The sequence below is a fragment of the Hyaena hyaena genome, unplaced genomic scaffold (genome assembly GCF_003009895.1).
Source record: "Hyaena hyaena isolate Hyena2069 unplaced genomic scaffold, ASM300989v1 scaffold_61, whole genome shotgun sequence".
Classification (NCBI taxonomy): Eukaryota; Metazoa; Chordata; class Mammalia; order Carnivora; family Hyaenidae; genus Hyaena; species Hyaena hyaena.
In genome coordinates this window covers 26,064-47,960 of record NW_024080693.1, presented here as the reverse complement: position 1 = coordinate 47,960, position 21,897 = coordinate 26,064, and the positions used below count along the sequence as shown (strand labels likewise).

At 46.8% G+C, this 21,897-nt stretch overlaps 1 protein-coding gene across 1 annotated transcript in view; it reads left to right on the top strand.

Moving 5' to 3' along the window:
- Positions 1-21,687, top strand: part of LOC120231695 (ras-responsive element-binding protein 1-like) — a 50,955-nt gene extending 29,268 nt beyond the window's left edge. The window contains 6 exon segments of the mRNA XM_039231901.1: positions 13,444-13,984; positions 14,058-14,253; positions 14,437-14,621; positions 18,101-18,227; positions 18,689-18,811; positions 19,704-21,687. Of these exon segments, the coding sequence (XP_039087832.1) occupies positions 13,444-13,984; positions 14,058-14,253; positions 14,437-14,621; positions 18,101-18,227; positions 18,689-18,811; positions 19,704-21,238 (2,707 nt within the window). The 3' untranslated portion in view covers positions 21,239-21,687.
- The last annotated feature ends 210 nt before the right edge of the window (positions 21,688-21,897 follow it).

The following is a 21,897-nucleotide window of genomic DNA, read 5'->3' as shown; positions in this document are numbered from 1 at the left end:
ATGATTCTGGGCTGTGAGATAGTGGGGGGTGTGAGAAGCAACTGGGTTGGCATATTGAGTCTACTTTTTTCTGACTAAAGACTAGGTGAACAGACACCAAATATATATCATCTAGGTGAAGAGAATTATAAATTCATCACATTAATGAAGATCTATGTGAAAAGGGAGATTAGTAATATAAAATTCCCCTTAAATTCATCTACAAATTCAATGCAACTTCAGATATAAACATAACAGAGTTTTTTCAAGATAGTGACATGGTGATTATGGAATCTATATAAAGGAACAAACAGACCAGGATATCTCCACAGAATAACAAAACAGGGACACTTCCTCTTTGAGAAATTAGGATTAAGATGATTATATACTATATATACATAAAGGCAGTGTGATATAGGTATAGATTTAAGATAAACTGCCAAACTATCAAAGGAAAAAACAGAATTGAGAGCTCAGAAATGTATGTATGAATGTTGACATATGATAGAAGTAGCAGAGAGGCCAGTAGGCAAAGGAGGAGCTGGTGAATGGATAAAGAAGATCACACACACACACACACACACACACACACACACACACACACACAGAGGAATATTATGAATCTATAAGAAGGAATTGAAATCTTGCCATTTGTAACAATGTGGATGGAACTACAGTGTATTATGTTAAGTGAAGTAAATCAGAGAAAGACGAATACTATAAGATTTCACTCATGTGGAATTTAAGAAATGAACAAACAGAGAGAGACCAAGAAATAGACTTTTAACTACAGAGAACAAAATGATGGTTACCAGAGGGGAGGCGTGTAGAGCATGGGTGAAATAGGTAATGGGGATTAAGGAGTGCACTTGTGGTGATAAGCACTGGGTGATAAAGATAACAACGTAAGAAACATGTAAGTATCTTCCATTCACCTTTTAGCCTTATTTATTGTGATAAAATATTCATAACAAAATTTACCATTTTGATGAAAACATATTCTAAAAATGTAATGGATAGAATAATTAGATGAAGTTGAACGATAATAATTAGATTTCCTGAAAGATGCAAATGACCAATAATGACTGATGAAAATACATGAACACTCCCAAATTTACCCAAAAGGAACTTTTGTTATTGACTGAATGCTTTCGTTCCCCCCAAATTCATGTGTTGAAGCCCTAACCTCCCATGTGAATCTGGAGGTAGGGCCTTTATGGAAGCAATTAAGGTTAAATGACGTTATAAGCATAGGGCCCTGATCTTGTAGAATTACTGTCCTTATATGAAGGACAGTAGAGTGCTCTCCCTCTTCTCCCAACCATCCCCAGCACACATACCACACCAAGTGAAGATTATGGTCTCCCATCATCTTATGAGGATACTAATCCTATCATGGGGGTCCACACTCATCTTCCCAAATCATCACAATCATCTTCCCAAATCTCGCCCTTCTAATACCACACTGGGGGTTAGGGCTCCATCATATGATATTTGGGAGGACACATAACAGTGTTACATGAGAAAAATCATGAAAATAATCAGTCCAGTACATGGCAAATGTTCAGTAAACTATACACCAATATCTGTTATCATTATTATAGGTGTTGCACTTACCAGTCAGGATGTCAACAGTAACGTGAGTAAGAACATTTTCAGTGGTGCCGAGAAACACTAGTGGGTCTCAAAGAGTAAAGGGGAAGAGCCCACCTGCTCTCTAGTTTGGACAGCAGTGAGGACAGAGAGAACGTGAAATGGTGCAGTCCCTTTGAAACAGTTTGGTACTTTCTACTGACGCTAATCATATACCTAGCTAATCATATATCCAGCCAGTCCACTCATTTGCATATTCCCAACAGAAATATGTCCCTATACCCAACAAAAATATCAAGAATATTCATAGTTGTATTCTTCACAATTTTCTAAAAAAATGAAGCCCAAGCCAAATAATAGTAAAATGGGTATATGTACTCTGTTCATTCACTGAGACACTGCACAGTAAGAAAGAACTCCAAATTTGCAACCACATGACAAACCACAGAGGAATGATGATTATAAAAAGAAGACAGACATAACAGCACTATGTACCATAGGGTCCACTTATAAGCCTTCAAAACTCATCTACAGTCATTGAGTTGAATGACCACTACTTTTGTAGAAGGAGATATTAACAAGGAGGGAGCACTAGAAGCCTGTGAGGTGCTGGAAATCTTGTATTTCTTGACCTGTGTGGTGGTACTTGGATTGATGTATGTAAAACATCATGAAGATGAACCTTTAAGATTTGTACACTCACTATGTGTAAGTTACACCTTAGTATAGCAATTAAAGAAAATAGTAAAAAATAGTAAAGGGGAGGCCTAGAAGTCCTATGTAGATGTCTCTTCAGAGAATGAGAAAACTCCTCCCGGAAGCTTGGTTGTTCAGGTGGAAGAGAGTCATCAACATTTAGAAGCTGTTGGAGAGCCAAGAGCATTTTTTATTTCATGTTTCCCCCAAGTGTCAGAAACTTCACCGTGTTTCTGAGAGAATGCGAATTAGGTGAGAAGGTGAAGATACAGAAGAGGGAAGAAGCAAGTGGAAGACACAGGTCCCTGATGCAACAGACTCTTTTTTATGGCTTCCTATAATTCCTACGTTGTGATGCTTACACCCTGTTACAATGCCCTCTGACTGAATGCTGTAGAACTTTGATTTGCTTCTAAAGAATAGAATATAGTAAGATAACAGAATGTAAGAGATGAGGTTGTGTGTCGCTTCCCTCTTGCTGGAGTCTCTCCCACCATCACTTGATCTGAAGAAGGAAGCTGACATGTTGTGCGGTGCCTACGACTGTGGCTTGCAGCAGACCCCACCATCTGACCCACAGATGAGAAACAGTAAATGGGTGATACTTTAACCTGCTATGTTTGTGGTAATGTTGCCACACGGCCACAGATAACTAATACACCTGAAAAGGCAGGTGAAGGTGGGATCGAGATCCACGCCGTGGGTAAGAACTCTTCTGCAGCGGTGAGAAGTAAACTGCGGGGATGAGTCTGTAAGGGTGAAAGAGCAGGTATACCCAGCGCGTAGCCTCTATTCTCAGTGTGAAGTAGGCCACATGCTGAGTTATCAGCAACTAGGCAGGTGGTGATATCTGGAAGAAAGGGGAGAGGTTGGGAAGCAGATGGAAGACGCAGAGCCCACCAGAGGCACACAGCACATATGGGGAGACCAGTTAGACTCTTGTTAGCTTCACGCAGGCAGGAGACGACTACAGCTCGGACTAGGGTGCTGATGCATTTCTGGCAGAGTTGGTGGGGGTGATACATTCAGGAGATATGCGTGATGAAACATGATCAAGAGTCAGGAATGGCTGGATAGAGGGTGTGAAGAAGGTTGAAGTGTCACAGGGTCTACTTTTGTAGCTGGCCTTCTCGACTTATTGAATGGTAAGACCATTAACTGAAAATCGGGAGATGGGAGGAGTGGGCCAAATCATGAGGCCCCTTTTAGGATGACAGTGCGAAGTGCCTCTGGAACATTCAAGTGAAGATGTGAAACTGCAGAGGGGGATGAAAGTGTGAGACAGACCCTAGGGGTGAGGAGGGGGTGGCCAGAACCTCGCTGGCTGAGCAGGCAGAAGGAACATGAGAGAGGTCATGATCTGCATTGGCACCTCTCTACCCTCCTGATGGGTCCAGCTGCCCTGAGTAGCCCAGATGTGTGGCTGATAAGGCAAATATCTCCTTGAAGTTTTATAAGACAGGAGGGTAAGAAGATAACAAGGCACTGTTACTGAATATCTTTTTACAAATGGAAGGACGGATGCATGCTCGGATGTACTGAGGAATAAATGAATGGAGAGAGATGGTGGAAAAGGGTGAGATGCAAAGTATAGCTGGAGGTAGTAATCTGAAGAAAAAGAAAGGACTATCTTTTCTGAATTCAGAAAGAATCTGAGATAGCATTCATTATGACTAATAATGCATGACTATTACTAACCCATAACTTTTGTTGCTTTGTCACTTACTTTGTGTAAGACCGTGTGTTAATGAGAAGTTTCCTCTTATCTAATTACATTACCAAACAATCCAATGATGCAGAAACGATCATTACTATGTTTTCTTTCTTAAAAGAATGTTTTATAGGAAACAACTCACAAAACTAATAGGCAACCAATGGAATGGGAAAAGATAGTGGCAAATGACATATCAGATAAAGGGTTAATATCCAGAATCTATAAGGAACTCACCAAACTCCACACCCAAAAAACAAACAACCCAGTGAAGAAATGGGCAGAAGATATGAACAGACACCTCTCCAAAGAGGACATTCAGATGGCCAACAGACACATGAAACGATGCTCAGCATCCCTCCTCATCAGGGAAATACAAATCAAAACCACACTGAGATACCACCTCACGCCAGTCAGGGTGGCTAAAATGAGCAAATCAGAGAACTCTAGATGCTGGCGAGGATGTGGAGAAACGGGCACCCTCCTACAGTGTTGGTGGGAATGTAAACTGGTACAGCCCCTCTGGAAAACAGTGTGGAGGTTCCTCAGGAAATTAACAATAGAACTCCCCTATGACCCAGCAATAGCACTGCTAGGAATTTACCCAAGGGATACAGAAATGCTGACGCATAGGAGCACATGTACCCCAATGTTCATAGCAGCACTCTCAACAATAGCTAAAACATGGAAAGAGCCTAAGTGTCCATCCACGGATGAATGGATCAAGAAGATGTGGTTTATCTATACCATGGAATACTACATGGCAATGAGAAAGAATGAAATCTGGCCATGTGTAGCAACATGGATGGACCTTGAGGGTGTTATGCTGAGCGAAATAAGTCAGGCAGAAAGGGACAAATATCATATGTTTGCACGTATAGGAGGATTAGAAGGAACTTAACAGAGGACCATGGGGGAGAAGAAGGGGGGAAATGGTGGGGGAAAGGGAGAGAGGCAAACCATGAGAGACTCTGGAATGCTGAGAACAAACTGAGGACTCATGGGTGTGTGTGAGGGGAATGCTGAAAACAAACTGAGGACTCAGGGGTGTGTGATATGGGCATGGAGGAGGGCAATTGTGGGGATGAGCACTGGGTGTTATATGGAAACCAACTTGACGACTATCTGTAAATTTTTAAAAAAGAGAATGTTTTATGTATTTTTGTGAGAGAGAAAGAGATAGCATGAGTAGGGGAGCGTCAGAGAGAAAGAGGGAGACACAGAATCCAAAGACAGGCTTCAGACTCTGAGCTAGCTGTCAGCACAGAGCCTGACACGGGGCTTGAACCCATGAACCATGAGATCATGATCTGAGCTGAAGCCGGATGCTCAACCAACTGAGCCACCCAGGCGCCCCTCATTACTATGTTTTCTAAGTAGGCTAGTTTAGCAGACGGAGTGTATGTACATCATATTGCTGGCCCCTTCTGCTTGGGCAGAAAGCTAATCACATTTCCCAGTCTGATGCAACATGTAGCCTAATACCCAGTTCTTGTCAATAGACTGTGAATGGAAGTGATGGATGTGTGCAGGTGAATATGATTACAGATCTTCCTCAACCTAGTATGGAGTTATGTCCCAATAAACTCATCAAGTGCATTTTTAAATTAAAACATTTTTTCTAATGATTATTTTTCAGAGAGAGAGGGAGAGAGAGAGAGAGAGAGACAGAGTGAGAGCTGGGGAAGGCGGGGAGGGAGGGAGATACAGAATCAAAAGCAGGCTCCAGGCTCCAAGCTATCAGACTCATGAACAGTGAGATTATGAGTCAGATGCTTAACCAAATGAGCCACTCTGGTGTTCCCCAAAATGTGTTTAATACACCTAGCCAATCACACATCATAGCTTAGCCTGGACTACCTTAAGCATGCTTAGCACACTTATATTACCCTACAGTTGGGCAAAATAATCATATAGACTATTTTATACTAAAGTATTGAATATCCCTTGTGATTTATTGAATATTATACTGAAAGGGAAAAACAGAACGGTTGTAGGGCGCCTGGATGGCTAAGTCAATTAAAGGTCTGACTTTAGCTTAGATCATGATCTAGTGGTCTGTGAGTTCATACTCCACGTTGGGCTCTGTGCTGACAGCTTGGACTCTGGAACCTGCTTCAGATTCTGTGTCTCCCTCTCTTTCCGCCCCTCCACCCCCCCTCTGTCTCTCTCTCTCTTTCTCTCAAGAATAAATAAATATTAAAAAACTTTTAAATGCTAGAATGGTGTAAGTGTACTGGTTGTTTACTCGCAGGATGCATGACTGACTGGAAGGTGCAGCTCACCGTCCCCGCTCAGCATCGAGAGAAAGTATCCTGCTGCAATATCACTAGCCCAGGAAAAGATCCAAACTCAAAATTCAAAGACCAGTTTCTACTGAATGTGTACCACTTCACACCATTTTAAAATGGAAAAATCCTAATTTGAACCACTGTAAATTGAGGGCCATCTGTACTCCCCTTCTCTCCCATTCCCCTTGGCAAGTTGGATGATGCCACAACAACCTTATTGCTATATACTGTCAACAGAATGCACCTGGATCCCTGAACAAATTTGTGGTACAGAGCTACCCTGCTGATATACATTAACCATGGCATGAATGAGGAAAAAACTCTTAATCCATTAACTCACCTAGATTTGGAGTTATCTTTTACAAGAGATAGCATTAACTTAGCCTAACATGTATATCAAAGGTATAGCAAGATCATACAACTTCCCCAGTCATGAGCATGGTGAGTGGCCAAGCATTTAGAGCTTGTCTCTTACTCAGTATACCACATTCCACTCTAATAAAGTCAAAGAATGTGGTGAGGCAGAAAGACAAGGGGCATATAGTTGGGAGTTCTCCATAACCAACCAAGATCCTGGAAAGACTACAAAAAGAAGCTGCCGATGGAATTTCAGATTCAGTGATCTCCTGGTATTCTGTCAGTTGCCATGAAAGCCATCTACCATTACACTCACCTGCCAGACTCACAGCCACTTACCTATATAGGTGCTTTTTGGAGAGGTGCTTTTTGGAGAGGCCTCTATTCACTGTCCTTATTTCTTGCCCAGGCTCCAGTGGGTAGATTGGCTGTGGTTTGGGGACCAGATGTCTTGTGCATGGAAAATTATATGGAGGCATGGGTATACAGGGAAGGACAAAAAGGTTTCAAGTATACAGGAGTATACACCTTTCACAAACCATCATGAAACCCCATAAAGGGAAAAACTCTTTCTGGAAGGTGTTCCCAGTTGTCAGTAGGATTCAACCTCACCATGGATCAGAACACAGAACAAACTCAACCAAATCTCTGGTCATAAGGACAGAACACAAGAAGTTTGTAAAGCTCCCCAGGTGATTCTGGTGCCCATGCATGATTAAAACACTGGACTAAATCAACTGGTGAATGACATCTACTGATAATTGACTGAGGTTGGTCTTGATCTCAAACTGCTAGCCATTGTGACGGAAAATCTTGTAATCCAAGTTGGGAAGACAGAACTAGGGATGGGGACTTGACACCCTAATTGCTGCTGTAGCATCCTATGATTACTTTGAGGATACTTGCCTAACCACCTGGACCAAACAAACACAACTGGGTTGACATCTACCAGGCCAGTAACCAGAGTCACCTCTGGTGAAGTCATAAAGTTTTTCATGGGTGAAATCAGTATGAGGAGATTTTCTGGTATGTGGACCCAAACATATTTTGTCAAATGTAAAAGCTGAAAAATAGGAGGACTCTGGAAAGGGGGCCAAGATGGTGGAGAAGCATGGAAGTTCTCTGCTCCTCTTGTCCCTGAAATGCAGCTAGATCATCACTGAATCATTTTGCACACCTAGAAAATTGATCTGAGGATTAACACAACAATCAACATAACTTGAGCCACAGTATTCAGCAGGTATGCAGTGTGGAGAGGTGAACTGGGGGAGAGAGAAGCTGGAGGGTAGGGAGCTGTTTTTGTCTGTGGGGAGAGGACTGAGACACCGGGGAGAGTACAGGAAAAGCACTCCCCCTGAAAGCAGCTGCAGAGAAAGAGAAAGAGTGGAAACACCCACAAGGAACTGAAGAAGAAAGGGAAAAAGGAGAAATGAGAAGGAGAGGGTTTCAATATCATTAAGACTCTATAGGGGGAGTGCAGAGTCAAAAACTCTGCAGCTCGATAGCTGGCAGTGCTCTGGTGGGAAGGGTGAATCCCCAGGAACACAGCAAGGTCCAAGAGGTCCTCACGCCACACAGGGAGAGGTGGCTCCCCTGATGGTAGGACAGTTGGTAGAGGCTGTGCAGCTTCTCCACAGGCAAAGGTCCTAATGGACCCTGGAGAACAGCAACATTCGTTGGTGTTGGAACAAGGATGTTAAGGGTGAAGCCTGGTGCCAGATGTGTGTTGGGATTTACCATAGTCCCTGAACCACTGCTGCTACACGATCATGCGAACTTTTTCTGGGGCAGGCTGGCACCTGGCCACAGTCTCTGGGCCGTTGCAGTGGTATGGTCACATTGGCATTCCCAGGGGCTGGCTGGCACCTGGCCATTGCTTGGTGAGACCCTCCCCCAGAGGGTCGGAGTGGGTTCAAGCCACAGGGCCCTCAGAAGTGAGGGATTTGGAAACACAGCCCCATCTCAGATAAAATTTGGGAGGAAAGTGCCACTTGGCTGGCTGACAGCTTGGTCATGGATAGTGTAGAAGTGGGCAGGAGTGGACAGAAGCTGGACACAAAGGAGGGGTTCTTGATTGCTGGTGGGTGAGAGCACAGAGTTCTGATGCTAGAGACAGAGAAGCTGGGTGACATCATTTTCACCTCTTCTATGCATGTGCATACATCCATACATGTGCCACAATTATCCACCCCAGTAAACTAACCAGAGCCAACTAGTGGAGAACAGAGCCATTACACCACGCCCCGTCCAACTGCACCAACCAAGCCCCAGAGGACCACCACCAGTTTCTCTGACTGCTTAGTTTATTGACTATGAAGTGCTTCATAGTTTGAATTCGAGGGGGAAACTGGATGTAATTTCATCTGGATTTCATTCTGTCCACTGGTCCACCTATGATTTTTTTTTTCTTTTCTTAGTCTTGAATACAGAAAGAGAAAATTTTATTTTCACTTTCCATTTTTGTAAAAGATGTTTTTTTTAATTTCTATATGACATTTATTATTTTTTGTAAATTTCTTTAGTCTATTTTATTTTCTTCATTTCATTTTATTCTGTTTTTTTTTGGTATACATTTCTTAATTTTTATAGAGTTTTAAATGTTTATTTTTGAGAGAGAGAGACACACACAGAGTTTGAGTAGGGGAGGGGCTGAGAGAGAGGGAGACACAGAATCTGAATAAGGGTCCAGGCTCTGAACTATTAGCACAGAGCCTGACACAGGGCTCAAACCTACGAACAGTGAGATCATGACCTGAGCCAAAGTCAGACGCTTAACCAACTGAGCCACCCAGGTGTTACACATTTTTTAAAAAAATTAAATGTTTTCTTACTTTTTTATTTTCCCTTTTTTCTTTTCTTTCTCTTTTTTTTTCTCTATTCTATCAGGCTTCTTTCAACTACCACACCAAAACACACCTAGAATTTAGGTTCCTTTATTTGATCTTTTGTGTACATTGTTTAAAATTTTTTTAATTTAATTTTTTATTTTATTAATTCTTTTCTTTCTTCAAGATGACAAAATGAAGGAATTCAACCCAAAAGAAAGAACAGGAAGAAATGACAGCCAGGGAATTATCAACAGATATAAGCAAGATATCTGAATCACAGTTTAGAATCAAGATAATAAGAATACTAGCTGGGGTTGAAAAAAGCACGCAGTCACTTTCTATGGACATGAAATAAGTAAAATCTATTTAGGACGAAATTAAAATGCCATAACTGAGATGCAATCTCAAATGTATGCCACGGCAGCAAGGACGGATGAAGCAGAGCAGGGAATCAGCGATATAGAACTCAAACTTACTGAGAATTATGAAGCATAAATAAAGAGGGAAACTAAGGCAAAAGAACATGACATAAGAATTAGAGAACTCAGTGACTCTTTAAAAAGGAATAAGGTCCAAATCATAGGGGTCCCAGAAGATGAAGAGAGAGAAAACGGGTAGAAGCTTATTGTGAACAAATCATAGTGGAAAACTTTCCTAACCTGGGAAAAGACACAGACATCAAAATCCAGGAAGCACAGAGAGCTCCTGTGAGATTCAACAAAAACCAACCATTAACAAGGCATATCATAGTCAAATTCACAAAACACACAGACAAGGAAAGAATTATGAAAGCAGGAAGGGAAAAGACCTTCTTAACCTACAAGGGAAGACAGATCAGGTCTGTAGCAGACCTATCCATAGAAACTTGGCAGGCCAGAAAGGAGTGGCAGGATATATTCAATGTGCTGAATTGGAAAAATATGCAGCTAAGCATTCTTTATCCAGCAAGGCTGTCATTCAAAATAGAAGGAGAGATAAAGAGTTTCCCAGACAAACATAAACTAAAGGAGTTCATGACCACTAAACCAGCCGTGCAAGAAATTTTAAGGGAGACTCTCTGAGGGGAGAAAAGATGGCGGGGGGGGGGGGAGACCAAAAGGAACAAAGACTAGAAAGGACCAGAGAACACCACCAGAAAGGACTCCAACTCTACAGGCAACATAATGGCAATAAATTCATATCTTTCAGTACTCTAAACATCAATGGACAAAAGGCCCCAATCAAAAGACATAGGGTAACAGAATGGATAAGAAAATAAGATCTATCTATATGCTGTTTACAAGAGACCTGTTTTAGACCTAAAGACACCTTCAGATTGAAATTAAGGTAATGGAGAACCAGCTCTCATACTAATGATTACTAAAAGAGATCTAGAGTAGCCATACTTATATCAGAAAATCTAGATTTTAAAATAAAGATTGTAATAAGAGATGAAGAGGGGGATTACATCATAATCAAGGGGTCTATCCACCAAGAAGACCTAACAATTTATGCCCCCAACATGGAAGTTCCCAAATATATAAGTCAATTAATCACAAAGATAAAGAAACTCATTGACAATAATACCATAATAATAGGGGACTTCAACAACCCACTGACAGCAATGGAAGTATTTGGTTCTTTACCTTTTTCTTTTTGATCAAACTGCCTAGGGGTTTATCAATTTTGTTAATTCTTTAAAAGAACCAACTCCTGGTTTCATTGATCTGTTCTACTGTTTTTCTTCTTGTTTTTTTTTCCCCGAATAAAGATTGATTTCCACTCTGAACTTTATTATTTCCTGTTTTCTGTTGGTTTTAGGTTTTATTTGCTGTTCTTTGTCCAGATCTTTATGGTGTAAGATTAAGTTGTGATTCTGAGACCTTTCTTCTTTCTTTATGAAAGCCTGGATTGCTATATACTTCCCCCTTCTGACCACCTTTGCTGCATCCCAGAAGTTTTGGGCTGAAAGGTTTTTCATCTAAGCAGAAAATCAACATGGAAACAATGGCTTTGAATGACACATTGGACTGGATGGACTTAACAGACATATTTAGAATATTTCTTCCTAAAACAGCAGAATACACATTCTTCTCAAGTGCACATTGAGAACATTCTCCAGAACAGATCACATATTGGGACACAAATCAGCCCTCAACAAGTACAAAAAAAATCAAGATCATCCCGTGCATATTTTCAGACTACAAAACTATGAAACTTGAATCAACCACAAATAAAGTTTGGAAAGACAGTAAATACTTGGAGACTAAAGAACATCCTCCTCAAGAACGAATGGGTTAATCAAGAAGTTAAAGAGGAAATTAAAAACACATGGAAGTCAAAGAAAATGATAACACCACAGCCCAAAGCCTCTGCAATGCAGAAAAGGTGGTCATAAGACAGAAGTATATAGCAATTCAGGGCTTCCAACAGACACACGAAAAAAATGCTCAACATCACTCACCAGCAGGGAGATACAAATCAAAACCACAATGAAATACCACCTCATGCCAGTCAGAATGGCTAAAATAACAACTCAGGCAATAACAGATGTTGGTGAGGATGCAGAGAAAGTCGAACAGCACTATCAACAAGAGCCAAAGTATGGAAAGAGCCCAAGCAGGCTCCAGACCCCAAGCTGTCAGCATAGAGCCCAATGCAGTCCTGAAACTCACAAACCGAGAGATCATGTCCTGAGCCGAAGGTGGATCCTGAACTGATTAAGCCACTCAGGTGCCCTGGTTTTTATCATGTATTAATGTGGTGTATCATGTTGATTGATTTGTAAATATTGAACCACCCTTGCAGCCCAGGAATAAGTCCCACTTAATCATTGTGAATGATTCATTTGATTTACTGTTGGATTTGATTTCCTAGTATTTTGTTGAGAAATTTTGCATTCATGTTCATCAGGGATATTGGCCTGTAGTTCTCTTTTTTAGTGAAGTCTATCCGGTTTTGGAATGTATTTCAAATAATAAAATTAAAATCTAAATGGTAAAAAGTGTGCTCTCATGTAAGTATTATCATTATTACCTATGCAGCTACTTGCTGAATGAGACTCAGTATTTGGACAAATATCCTAAGTTACCTTGTAGAGAGCTGTCTCTGATTTGCCCTCCTTCGAAAGGGTTTGTGACTTGTGATGATGCTGATGACGATAATGGCTCTTTTTAAAATATATATATATTTATTATTTTGAGAGAGAGAGCGCGCGCACAGGAAAGGGGCAGAGAGAGGGAGACGACCTGAGCCAAAACCAAGAGTCCCACGCTTAACCCACTGACCAACCGGGCGCCCCTATAACCACCTGTAAGTATTCAGCAGGAAGCACACGCTGGGCCCCGTTATTTACCAGGAGTCCCTTTTCTCAGGCTGGCTTCCCCAGGACGGCTTGTTCACACGCAGAACGCCCCACCCGCAAAATTTCTGAATACCTAGGTTTGGGTTGTTGCCCCAAACTAGGATTTTTAAGAAACTCCCAGATGATGGTGACGCTGGTCTGAGAAGCACTGAATTAGAACTACATTTAAGGTTAGTACAGAGACCAGATCAGGTGTTCCCTTCAATCGTCAGTGTGAACCTGGGCCCCTACTGGAATGTCTGAGAAGTGCCGGGCCTGCCTCTGCCCCGCACGCTTAAATCGGTAACCTGTGAGAGACGCCTGAAGGCGACTGGGACTTGGCTTCAGAAAGACAGAGAAGTCTGGGGACAGCCCCGTTAAGAGGAAAAGCTCGCGCACTGCTGTCACGGAGAACCAGCAGGAACCAGCGAGAAGCAGGTAACCCGAGCGCGCGCCAGCAACCCCCCTCCAGCACCGCCCCCTGAACCGAAACCCCCACTCAAAGCCACTCCCTCGCACCACACCCCCAGGGTCCCCGAAGGGCGGCCCCAGCACCGCCTCTCGGAAGGCCCTCAGCTCCACACCACCACCCTGCACCGCCTCCATCACCGCCCTCTCGCACCGACTCCCCCCCCCCAAATAGCACTCTCCTCGCACCACCCCCAGAACCAACCCGAGCACCCCGCCCCTCGCTCCGCCCCCACACTCCCGCCCTCCCCACAATTACTGCCCCTCTCGAAAGACTCACCTCAGTGACGTCACCTCGTCCCACCCCCCCAGCACTACCCCCAGCTCCACCACCCCGCGCACCGCCCCGCCGCCACACCCAAGCCCCTCCTCTAGCACTACCCCTCCCAGCACCACCCCCTCGCACAGCCCCCCTTGCCACCCCCAAGCACCGCCCCCGCCCCACTCCCAATCACCGCCCCCGCCCCACTTCCCAGCACCGCCCGCCGGCCTCGTCCCCAGAACCACGGCCCTTGCTCCGCCCCCAGCTCCGCCCCTTAGAATCCCCCACCTCGCGTTCTCCCCAGTATCGCCACTCTCACCGCCCCCAGCACAGCCTCCCACAACCGCCCCGAATGCACCTGCTCCTGCACCAACCCCAGCATCTCTTCCTCCCACCGCCCCACTCCTTGAGCGTCCTCCAGCACCGCCGGCCCCGCGTTCTCCCAGTACAGCCCCCGGCGCTTTCCCTCGCACCCCCGTAGCAACTCCCCAGCTCCTCCCCCTCGCACACCCCTAGCACCGCCCAGCTCCTCCCCCTCGGATCCCATCAGAACCGCCCCCTCGCACCGCCCCCAGCACCGCCCCCCGCGCTCTCCCAGCACCGCCCTCAGCACCGCCCTCAGCACCACCCCAGCACCGCCCCCTCGCACCGCCCCCACACCATCGCAGCTCCGCCCCGTCGCACAGCCCTCCAGCGGGGCAGGGCCGGGTGTGGGCGGGATGAGAAACGCAGGGCCTATAGGCTGAGTCAGGAGTCCGCGCCTTGCCGCCGGGCCAATGACAGCTCTTGAGCTCGGCGCCGCTTCGGGCCGGAACTTCCTGCGTTCCGGGCCAGCCAGTCCTAGCTGGGGTCGACTGTGCGTCCCCACGTCACTCGCGGCTTTTCCCGAACTGGGGGCCCGGCACCCTGCTCCTTGCAGCGCGCCTGAGACCCGGGTCCCCTCGGTCCCGCCCTGACCTGCGCCCCGCGTGCCTGCGCTAGCCGGGAGCCTGAGGGCCCGCCGCATCTAGTACCAGGCGAGGCGGGGAACCTGGGGGGTCACTCGTCTCTGGCGGCTCCGCTGCAAGACTCGGTCCCGATGGCGGAGGCGGTGGCGCTCAGGGACCCGGCGCAGGTGAGTGCGTGCTCGCTTGCCCCGCACCTGGATCGCGGAGGTGGGCCTTGTCTGTCTTCTGTCCTCTCCCACCTCTCTAAGGCTTTTGAGTCGGGGCGCTGGAGGAGAGCCACACCCTGCCTGCGGTGCTGAATCCAGGCCGGCGATTATACAGAGCGCTTTCCATTTCCTAATTCGCAGGAGGCTGGGTTTCCAAGGCAGGGACGGTATCGGCGTGTACACAAGGCGGTGAGAATGACCTGAGTGTTCGGAGAGCAGGTGGGAGACAGTGAGCCCCGGAATAGCGGATTGAGGAGCTTGGCCTCTATTCTGATGGTGTTGGGGGCCACAGACGGTTTAGAGTAAAAGAGGAGACACCTGACTGGGTCCTGACAGTCTCCCCTGTGGATGCAGAGTGGAAAATTGACTTGGGGTAAGGGTGGAAGCAGGGAGACTGAGGAACCTAAGTTTCGTCATTTTGAGATTAAGGCCTCCATTAAGAGCAACCTTGGGTGCTCATAGCCCCAGTTCCATGAAAAGCCTCAGATTGCTCAAGGCTGAAGCCACACTTGGACCACCCTCAGATCAGCCAATCAAAAGAAATGTGTAACATTCCTGTGGTCTGAGTCAGGGCTGGTAACTGCAGACAGTTATTTTATACAAACTAGCCAATCACTCATCGCTTGCCTAAATCCCAGTAGGCCCTTTGAGCTCATGTCATAATTGGTCATTTTCAAAGGATTCTCAGAGGTCATGATTGGGTCCCACCAAAAGTAATGGACACCTCACAGATACTGAATGGTCAAAACTGTTAACATGGGTGCTGTACAATTGTAACTGGAGCCTATGTGATGATGCTCTACCCACAACGTGTGCACCGTAACACCCCCGTCCCTTACCCCATAAAAACCCTGCTTGCTATTGTTTGGGGCTTCACCCTGCTGCCGCTGAGCCGGTTGACGGGTCGGTGTCGGCTCCTTGGTGGTCTCCGGGGACTCGAGATTTGGGCACAGCAAGACCAAGGAGTCCGCTATTGCAGCAGTTTGGATGAGTAGTGCAGGTGGCTGGAGGTAGACATGATTGGATTCTAGATCTATCTTTTAAGTCAGGCTGACCAGATTTTCTGATGTGGAAGGTGAGAAAGAGAAGGAATGGTTTTTGGCTTCAGCAGTTGGAAGGATGGATTGCCATCAACTGAGATGGGGAAGTTGGGTGTAGAAGGAATATTCGATATAAAAGCAGAAGTGAGGCTTTGGCCCTTACGAGTTCTGATGTTCTAGAGACCTCTGAATGGAGTTGAGTGGGCGCTAGACCCCAGCCGCGGTGTTTTGGTGAGGTACAGTTAAGGTTATGAGAGACTGAATACACAAGAGGACAAAGGCCAGACCATATATAAAAATGGGATTCTGACCCACAACCTGCAGGGACCTGCCCAGGAAACCAACCTCTTTATCTACAATAAACAACCCAGGAAGCAGCCTGCTTAAATTAGACTTCAGGAAGCCAGATCGCTATCTCTAGTGACAATCCAGGAACAATAATTTCTGTAACAACGGCCCCCAAATGACCAGGGCTTGAATTTTTTAAAATGTTAAATTTTTTTTAAAATTTTTATTTCTGAGAGAGGGAGAGAGACAGCGTGAGCAGGGGAGGGTCAGAGAGAGAGAGGGAGACACAGAATCTGAAGCAGGCTCCAGGCTCTGAGCTAGCCATCAGCACAGAGCCCGACGGGGGGCTCGAACCCACGAACTGTGAGATCATGACCTGAGCTGAAGTCAGACACTTAACTGACTGAGCCACCCAGGCGCCCCTTCCAGGGCTTGATTAATAACTGACAGCTTCTCTAATTTTTGTTCCTGCTTCCACCTTGGGACCAAGGAGAGAAAGCCAAATATGTACCCCTAACCCATCACTAGGATGCCCCACTTCTAGTTAGCCTGCCTACACCTTCCCTGTGCCCACAGCCCCCAATCAGGGCACATCTGAAGCCTTCCCCTTAACTCTGTAAAGCTTTCCCACACCTCTACCTGCCTTCAAGTCTGCCAAACATAAGTGATGGTGGATCTCTCCCTTGCTCAGTATAAATAGCCTTTGCTTTTCTTATTTGGTTGGTTTTTGTTTATTTCCACAGTTAAAACATCTAAAACGTGGCATCTGGTATGTGGTCGATGGTGTGCTTATATGAGCAGTTCAGGAGGGTGAATGAACCTTCAGGTCATGGTTGCAGTGACATTAGAGAGAAAGAGGAAAGTGGGGCCTGAGAACTGAGAACAGGGTTTCTTGCTGGCGCACTATGGTTGGCTTGTTTGGCATCATAAAGACAGACATGGGGACAGCTGGGTGGCTCAGCCAGTTGAGCATACGACTTTGGCTCAGGCCATGATCCCGTGATTTGTGAGCCCCACATGGAGCTTGCTGCTGTCAGCCTGTCAGCGCACAGCCTGCCTGGGATCCTCTGTCCCCCTGTCTCTCCCCCTCCCTGACTTGCACTCTCCCAAAAATAAAGAAATATTTTTTTAAAAAAGAGACATGGAAGAGTAGTGCTCATGGTCGGGGGGGGGGCAGCTGGGGAGGCTGTGTAAGGAGGGGGGAGTCTGGCAGGTGGTATCGACATGGGAGGGATGGGGAGGCTCACTATAATGGAAGTAATATTATAGTGAGTCCTGGGCTGTGCTCATTGACCTCTACATTCCCAGCAGGCCTTTGTAGTGACCCTTGATGGGGCCTCGAGGTTTTCGGTTGGGCTGGGAATTAGCTCAGGGGCAAATGGGGTCAGCTGGGGGAGCCACTAGACCCTGAGTGGGTGAGAACCAGAGTCACAGAGTGTGACTGATGAAGGTACAGGAAGGAGGCCCAAGGGAATCTGATGTCTGTGTGGTTCTGCATGACTTGGATTGAAGCCAGATTGAAGGGCTGAGCAGGGAGACCTTCAAATCAATGGTAGATGTTGCCCTTGGCAGTGGGAGCCACCCACGGGTCTGGATGGGATCATGGTTGTATTTGCTAAGAACTTTCTGGATACCATGTGCAGAGTAACATGTGAGGGTCCATGGAGATGGCTATGATGTGGGCTGGGATGGGGGGAGGGTACAGGGACAATGGGGATACGAAGTGCAGTGCAGGACGTGATGTGCGTATAGGAGTGAGTGTGAGCCGTTGGCCCCCGGGGCCTGGTACTGGGGATTAAGGGAGAAGACTGAGTCCATGTTTGTCTGTATGTGGGAAGCCTGACGTGGGTGGCATGGGAGGGGGCCCACAGCAGGGGGGGTGGGCCCTGCACTTCAGGCCCAGAGCCTAGCTGGTGTCTCCTGCTCACCTGTGTGTGGCTGCTGTGGACTGACAGTGGTCGGGTGAGGCATGAGAAAGGAGCCAGCATCAGTGGAACCAGGGCCTCGGATCTCTTCTGAGTTGGGAAGCTGGGGAGGTGGGGGAGCAGGGGACAGACAGGGAGGCCTGAGGAGAGAAGCTGATCGTGGAATGGACTGTCCCCATCATGGCAGGGCTGTGTGACCTTTGAGGACGTGACCATTTACTTCTCCCAGGAGGAATGGGGGCTCCTTGATGAGGCTCAGAGACTCCTGTACTGCGATGTGATGCTGGAGAACTTTGCACTTGTAGCCTCGCTGGGTAAGGCCTTCACACCCACCTGGTGTCCTGAGCTCGTTTCCGCCTGTCCCCTTTTCCTTCCCATGGCCAGACCCTGAGCACCGCATCCGTCCCCTCTCTCCCAGGATGCGTGCTGCAGTTTCCAGGGCTAAAGTGTGTGCAGTGTCCCCCGCTCTCCCTGAGGGGCTCCAGTACCTGCTGCCCCGAAACCTTGTGGGGAAGGGGCCAGGAGTGAGGAATCTTGCAGGCAGCCCAGTGGGTCCCGGCCAGCTTGCCACTGTCCACCTGGGTGACCGTTTCCTTCAGCTAACGTCTCCTAGGAGTCCTGACTGCTAGGTCCCTGCTGGGACCGCTGGGATGTTCTTGCCATCCCTCCCTCGTAGGTTCTTTTTTGTAATATTTCACTTTCTTTCCTGTGGTCTGTCCTCGGGTAGTTCGTCTGGCTGAGTGCTGGCCACTCACCTGCCCCATCTTTCCCATAGGACTTACATCTTTCAGGTCTCACATAGTTGCCCGGCTGGAGATGGGAGCAGAGCCATGGGTACCTGACAGAGTGGACATGACTTCCGCCATGGCAAGAGGGGTGTACAGTGGGTCTGGCTCTGGTGAGTGGAGGATGGGGGAGCCTGTGACATCAGTATGTCTTCAAATCATAACTGCAGTTTTTCTCGTGCTCGTCATTGTTTGGATGCCAAAGCCAATGGGTATATCTCTCTTCGACCTTTCCTTTCCATTCTTGACACATCTCCCACCTGTCATTTCTGCTGTGACTTGGGGACCCTTGCTAGGCCCCACCTGTCTGCCTCTTCCCGTCTTACTCTTGCCACAGCTTCCTCTGAGACAGTCTCCCACATGGACCTACACTCATTATGTCATGATATATGCATATTCCCTTTAATAGTCCTTAAACACAAGCTACTTGGTTGCCATCAGATTTTCCTGGATCCGGACACACCTTCTGCACAGGGCTCATGTGTTACTAGCAGCCAAGGCCCTGCTGAAAAGCCTTTAAAGGGCGTGAGTTGGAGGGGTGCCCGGGTGGCTCAGTCGGTTGAGTGTCCGACTTCAGCTCAGGTCACGATCTCCCAGCTTGTGAGTATGAGGCCCACATTGGGCCCTGTGCTGACAGCTTCGGGCCTGGAGTCTGCTTCAGATTCTGTGTCTCCCTCTCTGCCCCTATGCTGCTTGCACTCTGTCTCTGTCTCTCAAAAATAAATTAACATTTAAAAATTTTTTTAGAGAATTGAGTTGGACACCCTGCCTTTAGGCCTAATACTTGGCCCCATCCTTGTGTCCTTGGTCCTGTTAAGACCTCCCCTGTTTTGTGACCTTGCCAGACACAGTACTGTTGAGTACACCACTCCTTACCATGACCTCAGGCTTCTCATCTTGCCAGCAATCCCATCAACTCATTCCTGGGTCAGGATGCATTTGTCATGGGGCTGCCTCCTTCCAGTGGAGTTCCTGTTAAATTCACCAGCATTTCTCTGTTTTCAGATTTTTGCTCTGGAACGGGTGGTGAGCATAGCGCATCAGTAGAAGGAGTGCCACATGACCGGAATCTCAGTAGTTCTGAGCAGGACTACTCCTGTGACATGTGTGGCCTACACTTGAAAGACATTTTGGCCCTGGCTGAACATCGTGCAGCACATCCCAGGCAGAAGCCATACGTCTGTGAGGCATATAGGAGGGAGTTCAATTCTAATGCAAACGATTACCAGCATCAGATGCAGCAGAATGTAGACACACCTATCAGAAGGGAGGAGGACAGGGCCTCACTCATGAAGAGCTGCAGAGATGACGCATCAAAGAAACCTTGCACAGTCAGGGAGGGTGGAAAGGACTTTGTGGACGGGAAGGCCAGATCCGGCTTTCTGCAGCATCAGGTCACTCACAGAGTGGAGGAACCACCCCAGGACACTGGCGTGGGGGATAGTCACACTGTGCAAAGCCATAACAAGTGCAGTGAGTCTAGGAACGCTTTCGGTGACAAACCCACGCTTGCTCAGCACCAGACAACGCACACTGGAGAAAGGCCTTATGAGTGCAACAAATGTGGGATATTCTTTAGCCATGCCTCTGGCCTCTTTCAACACCAGAGAGATCACAATAGAGGAAAGCCTTATGAGTGCCGGGAATGTGGGAAGTTCTTCAGTCAACACTCCAGTCTCGTTAAACATCAGAGAGTTCACACCGGAGAAAGCCCCCATGTGTGCAGCGAATGTGGGAAACTCTTTAGCCAAAGCTCCAACCTCATTCAACATAAGAGAGTTCACACTGGAGAGAAGCCTTATGAGTGCAGCGAATGTGGGAAATTCTTCAGCCTGCGCTCCAGCCTCATTCATCATAAGAGGGTTCATACTGGCAGAAGTGCTCATGAGTGTAACGAGTGTGGGAAATCTTTCAACTGCAACTCCAGCCTCATTAAACATTGGAGGGTTCACACTGGAGAAAGACCTTATAAGTGCAATGAATGTGGGAAATTTTTCAGCCACATTGCCAGTCTTATCCAACATCAGATAGTCCACACTGGTGAACGGCCTTACGGGTGCAGTGAATGTGGGAAAGCCTTCAGCCGAAGCTCTGACCTCATGAAGCATCAAAGAGTTCACACTGGGGAACGGCCTTATGAGTGCAGTGAATGTGGGAAATTGTTTAGCCAGAGCTCTAGCCTTAGTAGCCATAGGAGACTTCATACTGGCGAACGGCCTTATCAGTGCCCCGAATGTGGGAAATTCTTTAACCAAAGCTCCAGCCTCAATAACCATCGGAGACTTCACACCGGTGAGAGGCCTTATGAGTGCCTTGAATGTGGGAAAACCTTCAGGCAAAGGTCTAATCTGAGGCAGCACCAGAAGGTTCACAAACCAGACCGGCCGTATAAGTGCAGTGAATGTGGAAAAGCCTTCAGCCAGAGGCCTACCCTTGTCCGGCATCAAAAAATTCACATTAGAAAAAGGAGTGCAGAGAATGTGCTTCCACCTCCAGCAAAGCCATGTGCATTGTCGATAAGTCTTGAAGGCAGAGGCTGAACCTTGTTCATCCCAATGTTCACACTGGGCAGATTCCCTGTGAATGCTAGTTATGTTGGAAGGTTTCTGGAACAAAGTTGCATTTTCTCACCATGGACTTTACTAGACTTTGTCACTGTGAGTATTTGTGGTAGAAGCCATTTCAGCTCTCTCCATTGACCGGTCTCCAAGAGTGTGTCTCAACCAGTCCCTGTGTTCAGACCTCATCTTGTTCCAAGAGGGAATCCTGGGTAGCCTGAGGCCAAAGGAAGATGTCATTCCCTCCCTCTGTGACTAGTGTAGCTATGGACATGACCCATCTTTGACCAGGAAGACCTGAGCTATGTTCTGCTGCAGCTTGCAGAAGGCTTCCCTGTTTTCAAGGACGTGGTTGATCTCCGTGATGCTCATGATGGATTTATCCATACTTCACATTACCCATCCCAACAACTACCTAGTTTTCATTGCCTTATTGATAAAGCCACCTTTAATCTAATGTGTTTAATCACTGTGAAGTGAGTTGAGAACACAGTTAAGGTCTTCCAAACTAAAAGGGTCTCCAAACATATTGCCTCAGAGGGGACAGCAGGTTGGTGGAGAACAGCTCTCGGTCCAGATTTGGCCTCCTTTATAAGTTGCTATGCAAGGCCTCCTGGGGAACATCGTAGGACTTTGTGGGA